Here is a 19,013-nt window from a genome sequence, read left to right on the forward strand (position 1 = left end):
CAGAGAGGACAATGTCGAATTGATCTGTGGACATAGATTGTCATTTGTGGAATGACAGACTGTTGCGTTCTTGTTAAACCATTCAGTCTCGCTGATTGACTCATACTGCATTTTTGGTATATTGGGATGAGAAGGGAGAGATATATCAATTACACAACGCTTTATTAGCAGTACACTTTGCTGTGTTTTTTACAGAACCTCTTCATTAAGATGAGGATTTAGCTCAAGAAAAAACACAAAAAAAATAGCACTTAACCCCATCAATGTTGTGGCGTTTCAGGGGCTGCGTTCACGCTGCAGGTCTTAATGCACAATCCAGATTCATTGCTTAAATACAATGTTTTGTTTCGCTGTTCACATTATGTCTTTAAATGTGGCCTGTCTACGGATTGCTGTGTGAACAGCTCACGCTCCTGAAGTAACCCACATGCGCAGTTGATCATTGATGACATCACTTCACAACGGTGTTTACGGAAGCTAACATGGCGGCAGCAACCGGTATTGTAGGACTTTATGGCTCAAAACTAAACATTCTCCCTCTCCCTCCACTGGCCGCCTGCTTCACTGATGTCCTCCATGTTTGATTTGATTCTGTTCCTGGCTCCCACCTGTGGCACACTTTTTTTTTTCAGTCAACTTTATTTATCATTCATTTACAGAATGAATGTGACTTGTGCTGTTCACACTGTCAAAAGCAAATCAGATATGGGTCACATATGAGCTTAAAAATCAGATTCAGGTCACTTAACTGTGGTGCGTAGCCTAAATCTCCTTTCCCTTCTGGTTCTGAACTTTTCAAGTTTTATGAGATCCTCTCCCTCCAAAGAATCTCTCGCTCCTCTAAGGAGTTGGAGGAGTTAAAGGCAGACTGTGTAGCTCTTTTGTGCACACAGTCACAGGAGGAGTGACACAGAATGTCAGTGTGGGTTAGTGCATGCTGCTGCTCAGCCCAGACAGTTTCCAACGGTTATGTGGTGATTTTGTGTCCAGCATTTCTTCAATGTCCCTTCAGCGTGAAGCAGCTGATGCCTTTTACAGCATGTGAGTAGGATTCTCATTACTGTATTGGAGTTCCATAGCAAACAACAAACTTGATTTTCTCTCTATCTGGAATCGTACGTAATTACTTATTGACACCAGGTTGTCTATTATCCAAACACTTGGCCACATTGTGTTTTTCATGTTAATGTTTTTCATGTTTCAACCATGCTCACATGGAAAGATTAATCTCTGATGTTTAATCTTCCACAAATGCTGTTAGTCAATATTAATAAAAAGCTGTGGCACACTGCAGGCAGGAGGATAATTCAGATTTATTACTTACAAGCTCTTCTTTTTTAGTTTTTCTATCAGCAATAATCAATAAGCATTCTACTTGCCAAGCTGATTGCTGTGATCTGGTTATGTGCTGACAAGCCTAAAGGGACAAGAAACACAAGCAAGCAGATCATCACACAGGTGTTAAGCACAATGTTGTTTTACAAAGTTAGGTTGAAGACAATCCTAGTGTTGCCTTGCACATACAATAATGATCCCAGCAACTCTCACACGGAGGTATACAACTTATTAAAGGTATAATGTGTAGTATTATGCCAAGAAACAATGTATAAACTACAAGAAAAGTAATCCCTCACAGTAATTACTTATGACCCTCTAGAAGAGTGTGGTGATGCCTGTAGACCCTGCCATTTGCCTGGATTACCTGTTTTCTATGTATTTAGACAGGGACACTGACTTTTTAGGTGTGGCTTGGCCCACGAGGGGTTTAACCCCCAATCAATAACAGCATGCAGGGTTAGCAGCCCCCTGATTCCCAACCTCCACTCTGTAACGCCCATCCCCCTCAGCATCAGTTTCTGAAGCACAGAACAAAAGGCAGACAAAAACAGCTATGAAGCTCTGCATTCAATCATTAGCCGACACTGCAGCACATTTTAGCAGGACTCTGTGTATGTATGCGTGTGTTTGTTTGTGCTTTAAATGTAACCGGTGTGAAACCATCAGAAAATACCGCTGTGTTTATTCTTACAGTAACCGAGACTTGTTACATATTATACCTTTAACGAAACACAGGTAACGAATCAGGACTGAAACAGTCGGATAGGAGCATCTCTACCCCAGGTTTGGAAAAACTTATTTGGAAGAAATGCAAATGCTACAATTATTACACAAACTTTTAGTTTGCAGACTGACTTTCTATTTCATCTGTGGTCAACATATTGTTGTACCTGTGTAATTGTGTTCCCAGAACTCAGCAAATAAGGGCCAAAACAACTAAATCTAGACTCAGTTTGTAATAAATCGGTATTATTATTAAACTGTACATAGCTCCGTGTAATGAAGTTTTCAGGCACAATAGACACTTTCTCTCCAGGAGGTTAATGCTTCCTCTTTGATCCCATTGGTCAAAGGGAGATGTCTGTGTTCCTGTCCCCACAGCCTTAACTTATCCAACAGAAGGGATGAGTTGACCATGTCTGTCCTGTTGGCATGATGCATAGGCCATTGGTTGTTATATTCCTGTAGCAAGAGAGTGAGGCTCAAGTGAGTCAAGGCATATTTAAGTATGTATTTGTGTTGCCTGCTGAGCTACAGACAGGGTGGAGTTGAGGGGAAGTTATATAATCTGTGGAGATAGAAGTTGATGCAACAGAATGATATCACCGCTGAGGATGTTTTGGCCCAACAGATGACTGAGATTCAAATGGTCTGCTGGCCCAAGGGTTGATCAAGAGCCAGGTGCACTGTGAATTACCACAGACAAGTGTGACATATCCTCACTACTAATTCTAAATGAATACACTGCTGACACATTACTGTAGTTAATGACTTGTGTTCTTTAACTATTTGACTTCCACTGGTCCTTCAGCTACTCTCAGCTCAAGTTGAAGTTCCTCAACTAAAATGTTGCCATGGCCTTTTCTAACATAAAATTAGGCTCAAATGGTAATTATAATCTGATACTTGAATTGATCGAGTATGGAAACAACAAGGTGGTCAGGGAGGGGCACACTTAATCTGGAGTCAAGTCAAGTCAGTTTTATTGTCAAAAATTGCAATATGTATGACATACAAATGCAAAAAATGAAATTACAGTCAGCATCTTGCTCATGAGTCCTTAGTAGTAGATAATAGGGTTGGGTGAAATGTTCCAAATTTACCAGCAGGCGTTCGTAAGCCCAGCAACTGCCAATGGCTGAAATATTCAAAGACAAAAATAGCCGAATAATGAAGGTAAGGGCGCACTCACACATGGCCCAGATGATCTGTGTCATGCTTTAGCGTGATTGTCCCCCCTCCCTCTTTCACGGTCCATCATATTACTTGAAATGATCCGTACCTTGGCTCAATTTCTTCTTGCTTATACCTCATCATCCCTCTGAGCTTTAGTTTTGTGTGACTGTTTATGAATATATATTATAATCTGACCAAATCTGCAGTAAACACTCCACCTCCTCCTCAGAGCATTGCAAACCGCTTGGCTGCATCTTTTTAAATGTCAGTCGCGGGGAACATTCGTATATAAACAGACGTCAGGACATCAATGCACGTGCTCGTACACGTGCGCACGCTCATGCTCATACATGTGAATCCGTGCTCTACTAAAGCCCATCTCTCTCAACCGGGCCACGGCCGTCAAGCGTGCCATGCCTGGGCCGTTGTACTCACACTGGTCAAGCGGACTAAATTTTAGCCGTGAAGCATGCTCGGGCACGGTATGAATGGACAGTGTTAGTAGGCCCTAAGTGTGGCTCTGGACAACAACTTGCGCCATAAGAATTTGATCCCATCATCAAATCGTCAACATTGTCAGGCCATGCCCTTTTTCCAAGAAGATGCAGAGGTGAAATGTCTGGTCCTTTGTGTTGGCAACAGGATTCCACGCTATCAATCCCTCAGTCTAGTCTGAGGCTTTGGGCGGATTATGCTGCTTTGACTCCAAATTTTGCACAACTCTTATTGTGTAACAGCCAAGATGGAAAAATTAAGACCTTCTAAAAAAGACTGCATTGGACACAAAGAGAGAACAAGTGGCTTGTGTTGTGGAGTGTTCCTGTTTGGACCCTGGCTGCGTGGGCACAGGGAAAGTGGTGTCTGCAAGGCCATTGGCTGTGGTGCAAGTAGTAACCAGTAACATAGACTTTTGTTACATACAAATCCATACAAAGTTTAATCTCACCAAGGAGACTAGATGGTCTGAGTATTGTAACGATCTTTGCAGGACATGGCTAATCCTGGGGGACAGGGTAATCTACCATCCATAATGTGAGGGAACAAATGAGTGGTCTGTTACCTCCTCACGGATGCAGCTTTACTCCAGCTATTGGCCAGATATTCTCTCTCATTCCTTCTTTTTCTCTAGCCATCTTTACACAGCTGATCTGGCTAAGATCGTCATAGCAGAGCCAGGACATAATTAATCATCATTGCTTTCCACAAGCGCTTCTGTCAAGATCTTTTATTCAGTATTGATGTCACTTTATCTAGTATTTGTCTGGTTAATCCAACTTGATTTACTTTTAAGCCTGACGTTTCTGTCCTAACTACTGTTTTGAAGTCACCTCAAGTAGACAGCTTGACTGTCACTGTTACCAGCTGATAATCAAATGTGTACACATATTTCTCAAAGGTTGCTTATTGTGCTCGCTTGATGTAAAATGGCTTTGCCTAGGCACCAGCAACTGGTCCCCCTAACCTTTGCCCTTAATCTGTTTATCCCTTTAAGTGTTTGTTCTAATTCAACACAAGGAATCAAGTAAGAGCAAGGATGGGAGAAGAAGTAGTGATACAAAGACCAAGAGTTTACACTTTCTTCATCAGGCACCGTTGTCTTGTTACAGGACTGTTGTTGGCCTGTGGCATCCTTCTGCATGGGTCACTCCGCCTATTGAATAGACCCCTCCTGAGCCAAAGGCTGAATAGACATGGGTGGAAAAGAGGAAAAGAGGACTAAGTTTTCAGAATGAACTCAAACGCTTTCATTTTGGCTCTATTGGGAACACTGGCCCCTCCTTCCTTGTTATTATTATTCTTTTTAAAAAAAGAGTTATATTCATGCACCAGCCTTTTCTGGTCTCTGTCATAGTTTTCTTCACTTCAAAAGAAACATTGCTTGAAAAAGCATTGTTATACAACCCATTATACTGCCAATAATATCAAGGAACATATACAGGCCAAGTCCATTTTTCTCAACTGTGTACCTTCATCGGTTCAGGATTCATCCAGACCCTAATAGCAGTACCTCCAGTTTATCCATGTGTTCCATACCAACACAAAACAAGAAAGGGAGAGTGCTGGTGAAAGAGCATGGAGTTGTAACTGCACTAGTGGCTCTTACTATTTTTCAGGGCACCCACATCGATAGGGATGTGATCTGAAGAGATAGCAATAAACTCTTAGTGTTACACCATCCCGGGTCATCTTTACGTTCCTTGCTAGCAGGTGCAATTAATTTACTGGTGACGCAATGTATATGTGGGGAGTGACTGAAGTACAAGGGAACTGGCCAAATTTGGGGGAGATTGGCAGTAAAAGAAAATCCTTGCTTGTCCTTCCTTGTGCGCTGAAGTCATTAAAAACAACTATTTTTCAAACTAGTCAAAGCTCTCAAGAAACACTTTGAACAGGTTGGGAAACCTGGTGAGAAGCAAAAACATCACCAACGACCACAGAAATACCTCTTAAATAGTGACAGAAAAGAGCTTTTTATTACCCTCATCCTCTGCTCTTCCTTGTTCTCTTTCTGTCTCTCTGTGTGTCTGGTTTGCGTTTTGAACAGTCATTTAGGTCACTGGAAAGTTTTTATCTCATGAAAATACGCAAAAGATTATTGACAGTTCACCAAGTGTAAAGAATCATATTGAAACAGCTCTAATACCAGGAAGTACCTGGTCAGGAACAAGACTGGTTGGTGTCTAATCATTTTCCACGATCTTGATTAGCACAAGAGCTGACTTTGAGGAGGATCTGCAGAAGCTATCAAGGCTTCAGGCAAAATGAAGTGGCTCTGACTTTGTCATCTCTCCAGACCGTAGCTAGCAAGAGTTACCATCAAAGCTTCTCTTAACCTCTTGAGCAAGATAACTACAGCCAGCTCATCAGGCGCTCTGCTCATTTGGCCCTTAAGGTTTTTCTTACGCAACGACCGCTGATGACTTTTCCTGAGACACAACCTCATCCAGAGTGAAACATAATGCTCTGCATGGATGATCTCTCTGGCTGATATATAGCACATGGTGTGTGTGTGTGTTGGTTATGTCCATGCATAAAATTAGCACATGGTGTGTGAGTGTGTTAGTTGTGTCTATGCATTTGTGTTTGTATTCAGTAGTATTTGTACTAAATATAGTCCTGACCTCTGAGCAATACTGGCTACAGATTACCGCTGGCTGGTTACAGTTCATTTTGCATAGCACTTTTAAATACTAAGACTTGATCAGTTATATATGAATTCTTACTTTAGAAATTTACTTTGTGTTCAACTTCAAAGTATATTTGTGGAATGCAAATAATACTGATATAATATAATAAATCTGTAGCAATACCATAAGGACAGTGTTGGCTAGTTTGAAGGTAAACAGAACCTCCATATCAATAACAATCACTATCCTCCCCCTGTTCCAATCCACCCTCCATTACCTTGGCCATTATTTCTCTGAGACTAGCGAGCTTGCACTCACACACATTGATTTACAGTAATCTTTGATGTATATTTAATGAGCTGCAAGGCAAGTGTTCATTAAGACAAGTTCCTGTACTTACATTTGACTAAGTGTTTCTGGGCTATTGATGTTGGCAATAACTAAACTTTTTAAATATTCTGTATATCGTAGTGTGCTTCGCCACTAATGTACTGAGAATACCCATCCACATTATAATGAGAAGTTCTTCTTCCCTTGGCATCGTTAGCATTTAGCATCATTTGATTGATTATTATTTTGTATTACTGCAGATGCAACCTGTTGTCATACAAGCTTGTCTCATACGAACGTTTTGTCAGGACGCTTTGTGCTTTTTGTGTCACTTGACGGTGCCACTCTATTGCGGTCCCTTTTTCAAACACAGGGAACATGTGGTTAAAGGCTCATTTATGCTCTGTGTTAGATACGCATACGGATCTGTCCACACTCTGCGTACATTTCGTCCATATTTCTGTCCGTATACTGCAAGCTTGTGGATGCGTACTGATACGGACCAAACGTTGCAGTACCACTGGAAATCTTGGGGACAGTGCAGGAACAGCAGGAGTGAGCAAATCATTAAAAGCCCCAACGAACATCCTGACTGGAAGTGACATTCATTGTCAATTTCTTGCATCTGTAAAACCACTGTCTGGAGTACTCCTCCACACTCGTATTTAGTTTCTCACAGACCACTGCTGTCTACAACGCTGCCTGCCATTCTGCCTCCTTCTCAACAGACGCAAGATCGTTATCTCCCACGTCTTTGCCATTTTTGTTGTTGTCATAAATTTTTCTTTTTTTTAAACTTCATTGGAGTAACTTTTGAATCCGAACGCCGCCCTCTAGAGGAGTTTTTGCTCAACGTCCATTCCAGCGTAAAAGGGCGCATGAAACCATGGATGCAGTGATGTTTAGAATGTTGATATCCTACGACTCTATTTACGCAAAAAATGGGAGCAGAAAAGAGCCTTAACACGGCCAATATGTGGTGAATTCACACAATAATGTTTTGGTTATGTTTAGGCAACAAAACCACTTAGTTAGGGTTAGGAAAATAATGACGGGTAAAATAAGTACATTTGTAACGTAAGTACAGTACAAGACACATGGGACATGGACCGGACAAGAGTCGCAGTCTCCTTGGTGAGAGTGTGGTGTTTGTTTGACACTTCCACAACCAAGACCTCTTCCCTACACAGACTTTGTTGCTCTACTTCTTGAGCTCTTAGTGTCTAATATTGCCGTTGGTGTGTTTCATACAGAGACTAAAGCATGGATTGTGCATCAAACATCGAGAGGGCTCTAGGAATGAGATAATAACTTTGTATAGCAGGCACTTGTCCTCTTTCAATCCTGAAGCTTCTTATATGACAACTATTGCATTGCTTTATTTAATCAGGTCTCTGTTGATTCTTTTGATTCATCAGTCTTCTCTGATCTTCAAAAGTCAAATAAGCCCAGCTCAGAAGATATAATAGTATTTTGTGTAGATCATTAACAAGACCACAGTATTACTTTAATACCTGTCCTTGAGCCTTCACACACAGTACAGGCATGCCTTGTTGCCAAATCAATAGCTCAGCCATTAATTTTCACCAAATATGGCACCAGGCTACACTTACTCACTATCAGACTATCATGTACAGCTACTGAAGCTCTTTATTCTCTTGGACTTCTAGAATGTAGATATGCTTCAGAACTTTATTCTTGTCGGGCTGCAGCAGTTGAGGCCTGATGGGACTTTCTTAGAAAATGTTTCATTATTGCGTTTCATTAATGTCAGCTGCCAGCCGTCATGGACCCTCAACTTTTTTGGAATGCCCACACATGCTCTCTCTCTCTCACACACATACGAGCATAGGGTAGCACATGGTGTTTGTCCATTTAAGTTAGAGGGGAAACATGCTATTTCTGCTGTAAAGGGGATCTATTGCCATAGGGGTCAAAGCCCAAAGTTTAAAGATCAAGAGGTCACAAAGTTGAACCATCTGGCCCGCAGAACCTCAAAATATCTGGCTGCACCTTCCACATACAACACTTTGCTTTTGAGTTCAGTTTTTATCTACGGTGTCGTGTGTGCAATATTCTCTTACCTGTGACTGTCTATACTTTTATACATGTGAGACCAGTTTGAATGCCTCATACTTCATACCAAGACCATGATGTGCTTGTTTTGTTAAAACTTGCTATTGCTTTCTAAAGCATTTTGTGATTATCCTGAGCATTTCTAATGCAGAGGATGTAGCGACGCAACCAATTGGTCATTCCAGACTGGTCACATGGTTCCCTCTCCCCTGCTGTTGTATAATTAGTTAGGGTGATGAGGTCGGGATCGCAGACATTCTCCTCTGACTAATGTGCTTGGGATCACAGAACAAGTATTTACCTCCTAGGGAGTATGCAAAAACACAGACCAATGTGAACATACATATCTCTTATGCCCTTTCTTATCACATGAAGGAGCACGTCAAAGGTTATTTGCAGAGGCTTACGTGCGTCCATTTTAACCAAATGAAACAGCAGCAGACATAGCACCACACACAGAAGCTGTCTCAACATAAATAGTCTGCTTGCCGTAAAAAGTGACAGATTGGATTTCCTGTAGTACAAATGTGGATTCAGTGGATCGTTCATCTGTAACGTTGTCTCTAAAGCGAAGACATGAGCTAGTTAAGGGGGGGGGGGGTAAATTGGGCTTTCATTTGATGTGAGGGTGGGACCATAGGACCACGGCTCGGCTCATTGCAGTCATTATCATCAACATCATCATCATCATCATCATCATCATCATCATCATTACTAAAAGAATAGAGTGAGTGGCCAAGGGAAGGATGTGGAGATAGAAAGAGAGAGTAAGAAAGAAGTAAGAGCTTAAAGAGTGAAAAGAAGAGTTGGTGTGACAATTTGTGAGTCAAATGAGGGACAACACTATCACAGTAATCTAGAATCACGTTGGAAAAATGAGGGTGTAAATACAAAAAAGGTTTTGTGAAGGCCAAAGTCACATGTTTATTGTTATCAGCCAGATCCAATGTGGAATGGTTCTGTATTGTGGTGTGCAATAGCAAACTGACTGTGACCTGTATGCTAATGCAGATATAAGTTCAAACGTATGCTAGTTTGAATGTAATTTCTAACTTAGGTCAGAGTTAATGCGCCACTAGCATTTTAAGGGTTACATTAGCTGAAATAGTTCCAACGCAGACATAAGTTACATCTTTAATCTTACACCTAGCCTTTAGTTGTTTTGAAAGAGCTGTAGATTTAGGTTGTACTTTCACCTAAACATAATAATTTTTTCTTGTTACTTACCTTATTGATTTTGTTCGGTGATAAACATTAGCTATTTTTAGCCGTTGGACTCATCACTAATGTGTAGCAAAGTGTTCAAAGACAACTGGCATGAGAGATAACACGGTAATATACACTAACTGAATCAAGAATAGTGCTTTTCCTTGATTGGCCACAGAAATTTTCTGCGGCAAAATGAAACTAAGATGAACCTCACGTTTCTGGTGCACAACCAAAACACTGATACAGCTTTAGTATCAAACTGACTAGTTTCCGTAAATAAATTAGTGTGGACTTTGTGTGGAAGTTTTGGACCTCCAACTAGGTCAAGTGCACCGAAAAGCCTGTCAAAGTAGCACATCCTACTAGCGAATTTGGGTGAGATCCCCGATTTCGCTAGTAGGGGGTTTCTACTTTGCGCAACTGAAACAGAGAAACGGAAGACAGGCCTACCCCGGAAGACAGGCAGAAAGCTCGGCAAATCATTTTTTTCAGACCGGAAAAATTAGCGGTCAGATTTTAATCGGAAATATATGAGAATTGAGTATAATTCAGTTTCAACACCTGGTGGATTTCTTTTACCTTTTAGTGTGCCATATGAATATTAGGTGCATTTTAAGATTACAAAAGAAAAGTGTAAAGCGCACACAGCTGCTGTACCATGCTGCTGATGACTAGCTAATATAAACTGGAACACACATACTGACGAGTTTCAAACTGTAGGGAAAAGGTTGTTGTTTTGTGTTTTGTGTGCGTATGTTACAGAATGCTGCATGCATAAATCATCCTTCCATCTAAGTGAACATCAGCTGATGATCATCTACATCTGATTTTGTCATTTTTAGCCTTTGCCAATAAGACAATGAGCCCCTCTTATATTCTGTATCAGATCAGCGACCACTCAGTGTGTTCATCTCTCTATTTTTTTACCCACTAAGCTTTTCTGTTTTCTCCATCTGCCCTGCAGCAGGGTGGGGTTTTCTCCCTGCTTCCTAGCTTGCAGAGAGCTTGTTAAAAGACTGTTGTTGGACGAAGTAACTCTTTCCATTACATGAGTGTTTTCAACACAGTGGGCCAAAGGAGGGGCATCTCTGTATGTTTGTGCATGGAAAGGGCATATTTCTACAAATGTAGGTGAAGGTGCCTTATTATTTTCGTCCAGCTATGGCTTGAGCAAGTCTTATATACTGAATATACTGTATTTATATACATAATTGGAACAAAGCAATTAATTTAGCCTGTTATTTCCACAATTACAACAAACCTTAAGGGAGTTAGTGTGTGAGAGAGCCTAACCTAAAGGGACTGATGTCATTCTATCAAACTCTGTATACTGGATTTCAATGGTCCCTTACCCCCCACCTCCCACATACACCGTCAAACTGGCTATTGTGATAGACCTCCCACATACGCACACACAGCAGGGGCAGCCTTTAGACTGGTGCGAGCCACTGAGCAGCCAGTACCAGCAGTAGCTCTCCTGATCCGGCCAGACAGCTATTGAGGAGAGGGAGGATAAGGAAAAGTAGCCAAAATCAACTCCCCAAACTCCTGCTGTAATCCCTGTCATGTCCCATCCCGGGGGCTTTGCTGTAGGGCTATTTTCAGCTTAGATTGGGACTGTACCGTCGTCCACTGCTCACACAGGTAGGGAAGCCTCCTCCTGTGGAGGTGTTTCTGCTATTTTCTTTGAATCAGCTTTGACTTACTTTAAGGGGACTTGCTTGCAGTGTTGTAATTCAGGCTTTAAGGATGTGAAATCAGCTGAGCTGTGTGACATTTGGCTACAGAACAGGTAATTATAAAGGTACTGAAATGGAGAAAGTGAGGGGAGCTCTTCTTTCATGACTTATGTCTATGTTTATCTACATGACTGATGCATTTGGGGGGTGTGTGTGTGTGTGTGTGTGTGTGTGTGTGTGTGTGTGTGTGTGTGTGTGTGTGTGTGTGTGTGTGTGTGTGTGTGTGTGTGTGTGTGTGTGTGTGTGTGCATGCGTGTGCATGTGCAAAACACAGCTCAAAACTTGATACTTGCACTACATGAGCTGTATAAATGTGTAGTGATGACTTGATTTGGAGCCTCCTCCCTTAGCAGCTAAGTTTTCAGGGGAGACAGCATTGACTTGAGTGGATAATTCAAATTAGATACCAGAAATCTGAAAGTTTGCATCTTTATTGGTGTTTTTTGAGGCTATGGTCTGTATGGCAATCATGACAATTATAATGAGCTGAATAGACCAAATGGCCTGCAACACTGCAACAGGCCATTATCAGACTAGACGCTAGAAGCTACAGTAGCCTCTTTTTTCCGCATGTGGTCCACCAATGTACCAATCAAAGTAAGCTCACTAATGGATTAGTAGCAGAAAACATACACTGTGTTTTTCTGTGACCAAGAGCCACCAGATTTGTTTCCACCAGCCTGACAGTACAGCCCGCTACATTGCGCCATTCCCTTGGCAAGTTGCCCCGGGCCAGCCAAGGAGACCTTGCAGTACCCAGCTTGTGTACGCCCACCAAACTCCATTACAGAGCCCTGTATTCACTAAAGCTGAGATGGAGATATCTATAAGTTACAGACACAGACAGCTTCTTTGTGCAGCTTCTTTCCCAGCTGTAGAATCTGAGGTGGTTATCAGGACATGCCTCATCAGGATTTATGAGGTTTCTTCGGAACTTTAGTGGGCAGTAGAAGAGGAATTATCTGACAAGGTATTGCTGTGTTATTGAAAAAATAACTAAACAAACTGTCACTTAATGGTGTGGAGGGGTGATGTAGTTTTAATTCTTTTTTTTAGACAGAACACATGAATCTGTCTGCATTGATTCACTGTGTTGGCAGTATGAGAGAATGCGATGTGAGGGGGTAGGGGTTCAACCTTTTCAGTGTGACTCTCTGTATGTCAAGCTTTTGTTTTGCTTCGGGTTTCGGAGGCCAGGAAAAGCCTCCGGGCCTTCTTTACTCAGTGAGGCTGATTTTCCAGTGATGACTAAATTCTTCTGATTGGGGCACCCTATTTCCTCTTCACTGGACTTAGGTGTGGCTGTGTGTGAATGTGTAAGTGCATAAGTGTATGTACAGTGTGTGTGCATGTGCATTTGTGTTCCATCGGAGCTTATGAGTTATCAAAAGTCTGTGATGTCCATTCATCAATCCCGTTTTTACATCAGCATATCACATTCTCAGTTGTTAGGAGCATGAGCACATCAAATTTACAACTGATTCATCGCCCCTAATTACGATGTCCCTCAGATGGTACAGATAAATCAAAATGGCTTGAGAATGGGCAAGGCAGGCTCCTGTAATTTCATTGTTTTTCCACAGTGCATGCCACAGACTCTGCTCATTTCCTGAAGCTGGTAGAAAAGATGGACATGAGCCAGTGTTTAATTTAGCTGAAGCTGTTTTGGCCATGCCCACACAATCGCCCGATACCCCTGCTTCTCTCTGTGATAGTTCCTCTTTTCTTCCCAGTGTCTCCAAAAAACCTATAATACACATGTATTTCTGTAATAGCCAGACCCCTGAAGGCTCTGAAAATACTTGAGTGATGAGTAAAAATTAAACGGTTGTGGAAAGCTGATTGGTTGTTGATTGTCGTATTTGGCTTAATCCGATTCTAATGAGCCTCTGTCATTCTCGTTTGTTTTAGAAGTCATCCATACCGAGGGGCCCTTGGATGGCAGCCTCTACGCCAAAGTTCGTAAAAAGGAGTCTGTTGAAGGAACAGTCACAGTGAATGGCCTTCCACCCACTGCTGTTGAACATGCCCTACCTGCGGTGGACCATGCCTTGTCAGTGAGCAGTGACTCAGGAAACTCTACTGCCTCCATCAAAACTGACCGAACTGATGAAGCAGCAGCGGCCCCTCAGGCTTCCACAGTTAGCCAGACACATGTCCCTGTAGGTGAGGAGCTACCCTCAGTCCTTCACCACGGCCCACCTACACAACAAACAATCAGTCCCCAAGAGAAACAGGAGCTGGAGCAGCTGCTGAGTGGCTTGGAAGGGCCAATGCATCGACAGGGCTACCTGTCCAGCCCAGCCTCTGCTGTTGGAGGCATGCTTCACCTGGTTCCTGCCCAGGTCCATGTCAATGGTCACCCTAGCATTGACCGTGAGACGGACATTTTGGATGATGAGCTGCCCACCAGTCAAGAGGGCAACAGTGTGGACAGTCTAGGGACGTTCTCCTCCATGGATGGTCGGGCTACACCAGCTGATCTTTACTACCAGCCTGAGACACTTGTCAATGGCCAGGACCATGTGCCGTATCTGGAGCACAGTGTCCCAGAAAGGCCTCAGGAAACCATCCAGGCACAGGTTGGCGCATCCAACAAACCTGCCACTTTGACTCAAAGTGAATCAGCCCCATCCTCGGGTAATTACATGGCTACACAGAATGGCAATTTGTACCGCTCTCAGTCATTTGGTTCAGATCCAAACTCTATGCCACAAGCTCCTGCCCGCACCACCAGCAGCAGGGATGCCGTCCAGCGTGGTCTCAACGTATGGCAGCAGTTTGGCGTACCAGAGGAGCCAGTAACTGAAGGCCTCACTTTTAGTCCTCCTCCTTGTGTTGCAGTGATGCCCAGCCACCACAGCCTCCCACAATTCCCTCATCGCCATAGCGCCTCCCAGCAAGAAATTGAGCAATCTATTGAAACCCTTAATCTCCTCATGTTGGACCTGGAACCAGGGCGTCCACTGGTTCCGAAGTCCCAAAGTGATCCACTGCAGGAAAACAGTGTTGTAGTGACCACCCAGCCATCTTTCTCCCAGAGCCAACCCAGGACCTCCTCCCAGGCTGATGCAGCCATTCATACCCAATTTTCTGGTGCCATGTCCAGCCTGGCCAGCCACTCATCACCAGCTCAGATCTCACCCGGTACGCCAAGTCCACCAGAGTCTGTACCTGCCCAAGGGTCTCTGAATTACACATCTGAAAGGGCTGGAAGGAGCCCTTCCCCACAAGCCTTCCCAACTCTAGCTGGTCACCTCCAGCTCAAGTCCATCAACAGCTACCCACAAAGTACATTGTCCCAGTCTGCAGAGGTCTCTGAGCCCCAGAGAAGCCCTAGCGCTGCCTCAGCATTATCCCAACCAAGAGAAAGTGAGCAAGATGAAGTCTTCAACGTTGAAGGTCTGGTGGCCCAAAGAGTGGCTGGTAAGATCTAACATTAAGTTATTTCATCTTGATCTATTAATGACCTCAGCAATTGACCCAATCACCTGTTATCCATTACCAGGTTGCATCTTCATTTGTATTGACATGATCTCAAAGATGCTCTGAATGGTAAAATGGGGCAAAACCAACCTTAGAAATCCAATATTTTCACAGACACTGCACTGTTCACTGCCCCATCTTTTAGGTGAGGGCATTGGCCTTGACCTACAATACATCCAACAAAGAAGAGATATATGAGTGGATTGGCACATTCTGTGGGAATATTGGATTCAATCTTTGGTTTGGCCTGTGGCAACCCTTTAATAATACTGATGAAACTTTCTACTTGAAAACAAGTTAAAAAATGATTGCTTTTATTCACAAGGTTCGCGTGTGACAGACTACTGGGGTCAAAGATGTGACTAACCGACAAACTGACTTTGACTTTACTTCCAAAAGAAGACACATTATTTAGTTTTACATTGCACAGTAACAGATAAATACATTATGTCATGTCATAGTTAGTTCATGGAGCTGTTTAATTTTCATTTTACATACAATTCATGCAATCCCTTTCTATGGCCTCTATTCTGGTTTAAAGAGTCATACGCTGATGTTTGGTTGTCCTGTTCATTTTACAGCCCACTTGTTTATAGGGCTCCATGAGGCTTTACGCAGAACTGAATCTTGGTTGTAGCCTTCCACTATAACTTCTCCCAAGAAACACTCAAACGCTAAATTTGTTTAATTAGTTCCAAAACCTGTTCTTTAATGGTCATTGCTAAACTCTAAATGACTTATTGTTGGTTTTATGGTGTAATATTCATTGAAACAGTTCAGTTGTGTGCAATCTTTGTTTTCGTGGAAGGAAATGCAAGACAGAACATGTGCTTTTGTTGATGCAACCAGCTGTGCACTGTACAAATGTCTCTCGGAAAACACTGCTCTGTACTTATCTCATTTCCTTAATGTCACCTCATCGGTCCCCGTCATTCACGCTCAAACAGGAAGTGTTTCTCCAGTCCAGCAGGTTGACTTTCCCTAGATAAGTGCATCAGACATCCTGCAGAGCAGAAACAAAGTCAACATAAAGCAATGTGATAGCTGATAACAAATGCCAGAAAGAGGTTCAGAATCAACAATACGGCTCACTTCACTTTACTGCCATTTAAATGTAGAGCAGTTGTCCACATAATACACTACTAAATGCTAGTTTAACACCATTAGGAGTTAGAGACATAGTGTATATTTTTTGTGAGGAATCAGATTGCTTTCCTTTATCATAGAAATTCTTCTTTGTTTATGATTTGTTTGGAGACCGTAACGACAAAACCATTTCACTTGTGGCTTGTAATGTGGGAGTCATATGTTTGCATGCTCCTAGGTAAATCTTCAAATTTTTATTCTTTTCATAGGCGGGACCTTGTCTTGCTTGTTTTCCTTTTCCTTTTAGTTTTGTCAACATCATTCTTCTTTCTCTCATCATCCATCTGTTTACCCAGAATACTCGGCTCGCGTCCAGAGTGTCATCCCCAGCATGACCTCTTCTCAATCTGAGCACCGCCGTTCTCACTCCCTCTCGGGTTGGTTCTCCCATCCTTTCTGAAGGAACACTTTTTAAAGGAAAGGTCCTTTTTGCAAGTGTTCCCTCAAGTAGTCCAAGTTCAAGTCTGTATCTGCTTTGCCTTTGAGTGGTGTGGGCTTTGGTTTGCTTTTAATCATTTCTCATGTCTTGTTCAATAATTGACTGCCCCATCTGCAGCTACTCATTTTGTTTTTTTTTCACTTCCTCTTTCTCCCTTTCATATATAACACATTTTAGTCTGTCATCATCCGCTTTGCAGAGCATCATCATCAAACTAACCACTGATTCTTTTCTGCATACATACTCAACCTTTATTCCTGTTTGTTCGGAATTGCTGTTTTCTACCTCAAGGTTAGGAAATTACCTCAACTGCAGCATAGAAAAAAACCCAGTTGGATAATGTTAAAGTTTCACAAGAGCGAAACAGGGGAGGCACAAAGAAGGCTCTGTCCCTTGCCAGGAGAGTACATGTCACAAGATCCATTTTGCCAAACTCTGGGAACAATACAGAGGCCAGGATACACTGGCTTCATTCGAGGCTGCTTTTTTTCACTTGCACTATTTTAAAGATGTACAAAGCCAGACAAAGGACACCAAATCTAGGAGAGAGACCACAGTCCTAGTTGGAAACATTACTAAAGCTGTATGTGTCCACTGGGAGACGGCCACCACACTGCAGACAGGATTGTTCTGTGTAGGGCCCTAGGGTGTCAGGGACCAGTCTGATCTCCTTACCGCAGACAGCAATATCCTTTTTAGTAATGCAACACAACTTCAAAGGTAAAGGGAAACTCCACCTAAATTAATAATTCCAATCTTTTATTTCCATGTCATTAGTTCAATCAATGTTAGTGAACATGAGCTACTCTGTCAGAGACAGAAACAAGAGAAGGAAGTCTCAACCTTGTGATGTCATCAAGTAGTGTGGAGCTGCTCCATAAGCAGTGAATTTAATGAATGACTGATTTTTAATGTTTTCTTTATTCTATTGTCTTGTTGTCACATGTGAACCAGAAAATGTTCCCATATATTCAGAACATTGTCTGTGGAGCAGCCCCACACGTTATACTTGATGATGTCAAACATTTGAGTTTTAGCACTCTAGTTTTGGTTTGGTAGGGAGTTGTTCATGTTTGCTAATATTTTTGGACTGCCTTAGACTGTAGGAATAACATTTAAGAATTTTGAAAATATGCATAGTTCCCCTTTAAATGTTAAAGAGTAGATCTTGGATTTGTCGTCATCATGACCCTTCTATTCTACGAGTAAAAAAACCACCAGATTATAAAAAAAACAATTTAACCTAATTCTCTCATTGATCTGAACTGACCTTGCCAGGAATGCATCTCTTACCTCTTACCTTGGATGACTCTCTCAGTTTCAGGTGTGCACATATGGGGATTGTGGTTTCCCTCCCTTAAAAAAAAAAAAAGGATCACCTATCAAGTTTATGTTTTTGAAATCAACACCATGCTTATTCTTATGATGACTGAGACTTAAATAGATGAGAAATGTGAGTCCTCGAGAATCTCCAGCCATCCCAGCTTGAAACCATTAGTGGTCACCAGAGCAACGGTGCAGTGTTTGACAGAACTCTGCTGCTGAACAGTGCACCGTGCGTACATCTGCTTCTCAGTTTCTAGGCTCGGCATGAAGCTGGGTGTGTTTCTGTTTGGGGGTGTTGACTATAAGCTTTTCAAAGCTGTCAGTTCCAAGATTTTTTAACCAACACCCTGCCAACACCAAGCTATTTGAAGCTGAAGGAAGGTCAAGCATCCTTACAGATAGCATGATTGACACTTATTTATCATTGGTTAATTTCTGTTATTTAAAAAAATAATACATACACACTAATTTGCAAAAATGACCCATACAGTCCACATTATCCCACTTTTTGCATAGCTACTGTACTTACTAATTAAATCAATCATTTGACAAAAACATATTTATTTCAAAATGAATTTATTTATTTAAAAAGGGTCCTCCGGAGTCTAGGATTAGAACTGTGTCCATAGAAAACCTTTGTTATTCATAGGAGCAGCCTGCTATTAAGAAATAACAGACCTTATAATGATAATACATTTGGAGGTAACTTCTCTGTAAGAAAACTTAGAGAATTTATACTGAGCTGGCAATGGCAGCTAACTTCATTCCAAACTATTTAACTGTTTGAATTTTCACAGCTGCTATCTCTAAATTTTCCCCACAGGTATTTGGCCAGGTTTTTGCACCCTCACTTCAAAGTGAAGCGGGTTATTAATATTTTCACGTTTCCATAACGGTCAG

At 42.0% G+C, this 19,013-nt stretch overlaps 1 protein-coding gene across 14 annotated transcripts in view; it reads left to right on the plus strand.

The window, feature by feature from the left end:
- Positions 1-19,013, plus strand: part of tns1b (tensin 1b) — a 220,959-nt gene that overhangs the window by 179,355 nt on the left and 22,591 nt on the right. For 12 of the 14 annotated variants that reach the window (XM_083922296.1, XM_083922289.1, XM_083922299.1 and 9 more), the window contains 2 exons: positions 13,628-15,142; positions 16,645-16,725. In XM_083922296.1, coding sequence (XP_083778422.1) covers positions 13,628-15,142; positions 16,645-16,725 — 1,596 coding nt within the window. The remainder of the gene's footprint in view (positions 1-13,627; positions 15,143-16,644; positions 16,726-19,013) is intronic. The other 2 variants (XM_083922302.1, XM_083922292.1) reach the window with 1 other exon arrangement.

The sequence above is a fragment of the Echiichthys vipera genome (genome assembly GCF_963691815.1).
Source record: "Echiichthys vipera genome assembly, chromosome: 10".
Taxonomy (NCBI): Eukaryota; Metazoa; Chordata; class Actinopteri; order Perciformes; family Trachinidae; genus Echiichthys; species Echiichthys vipera.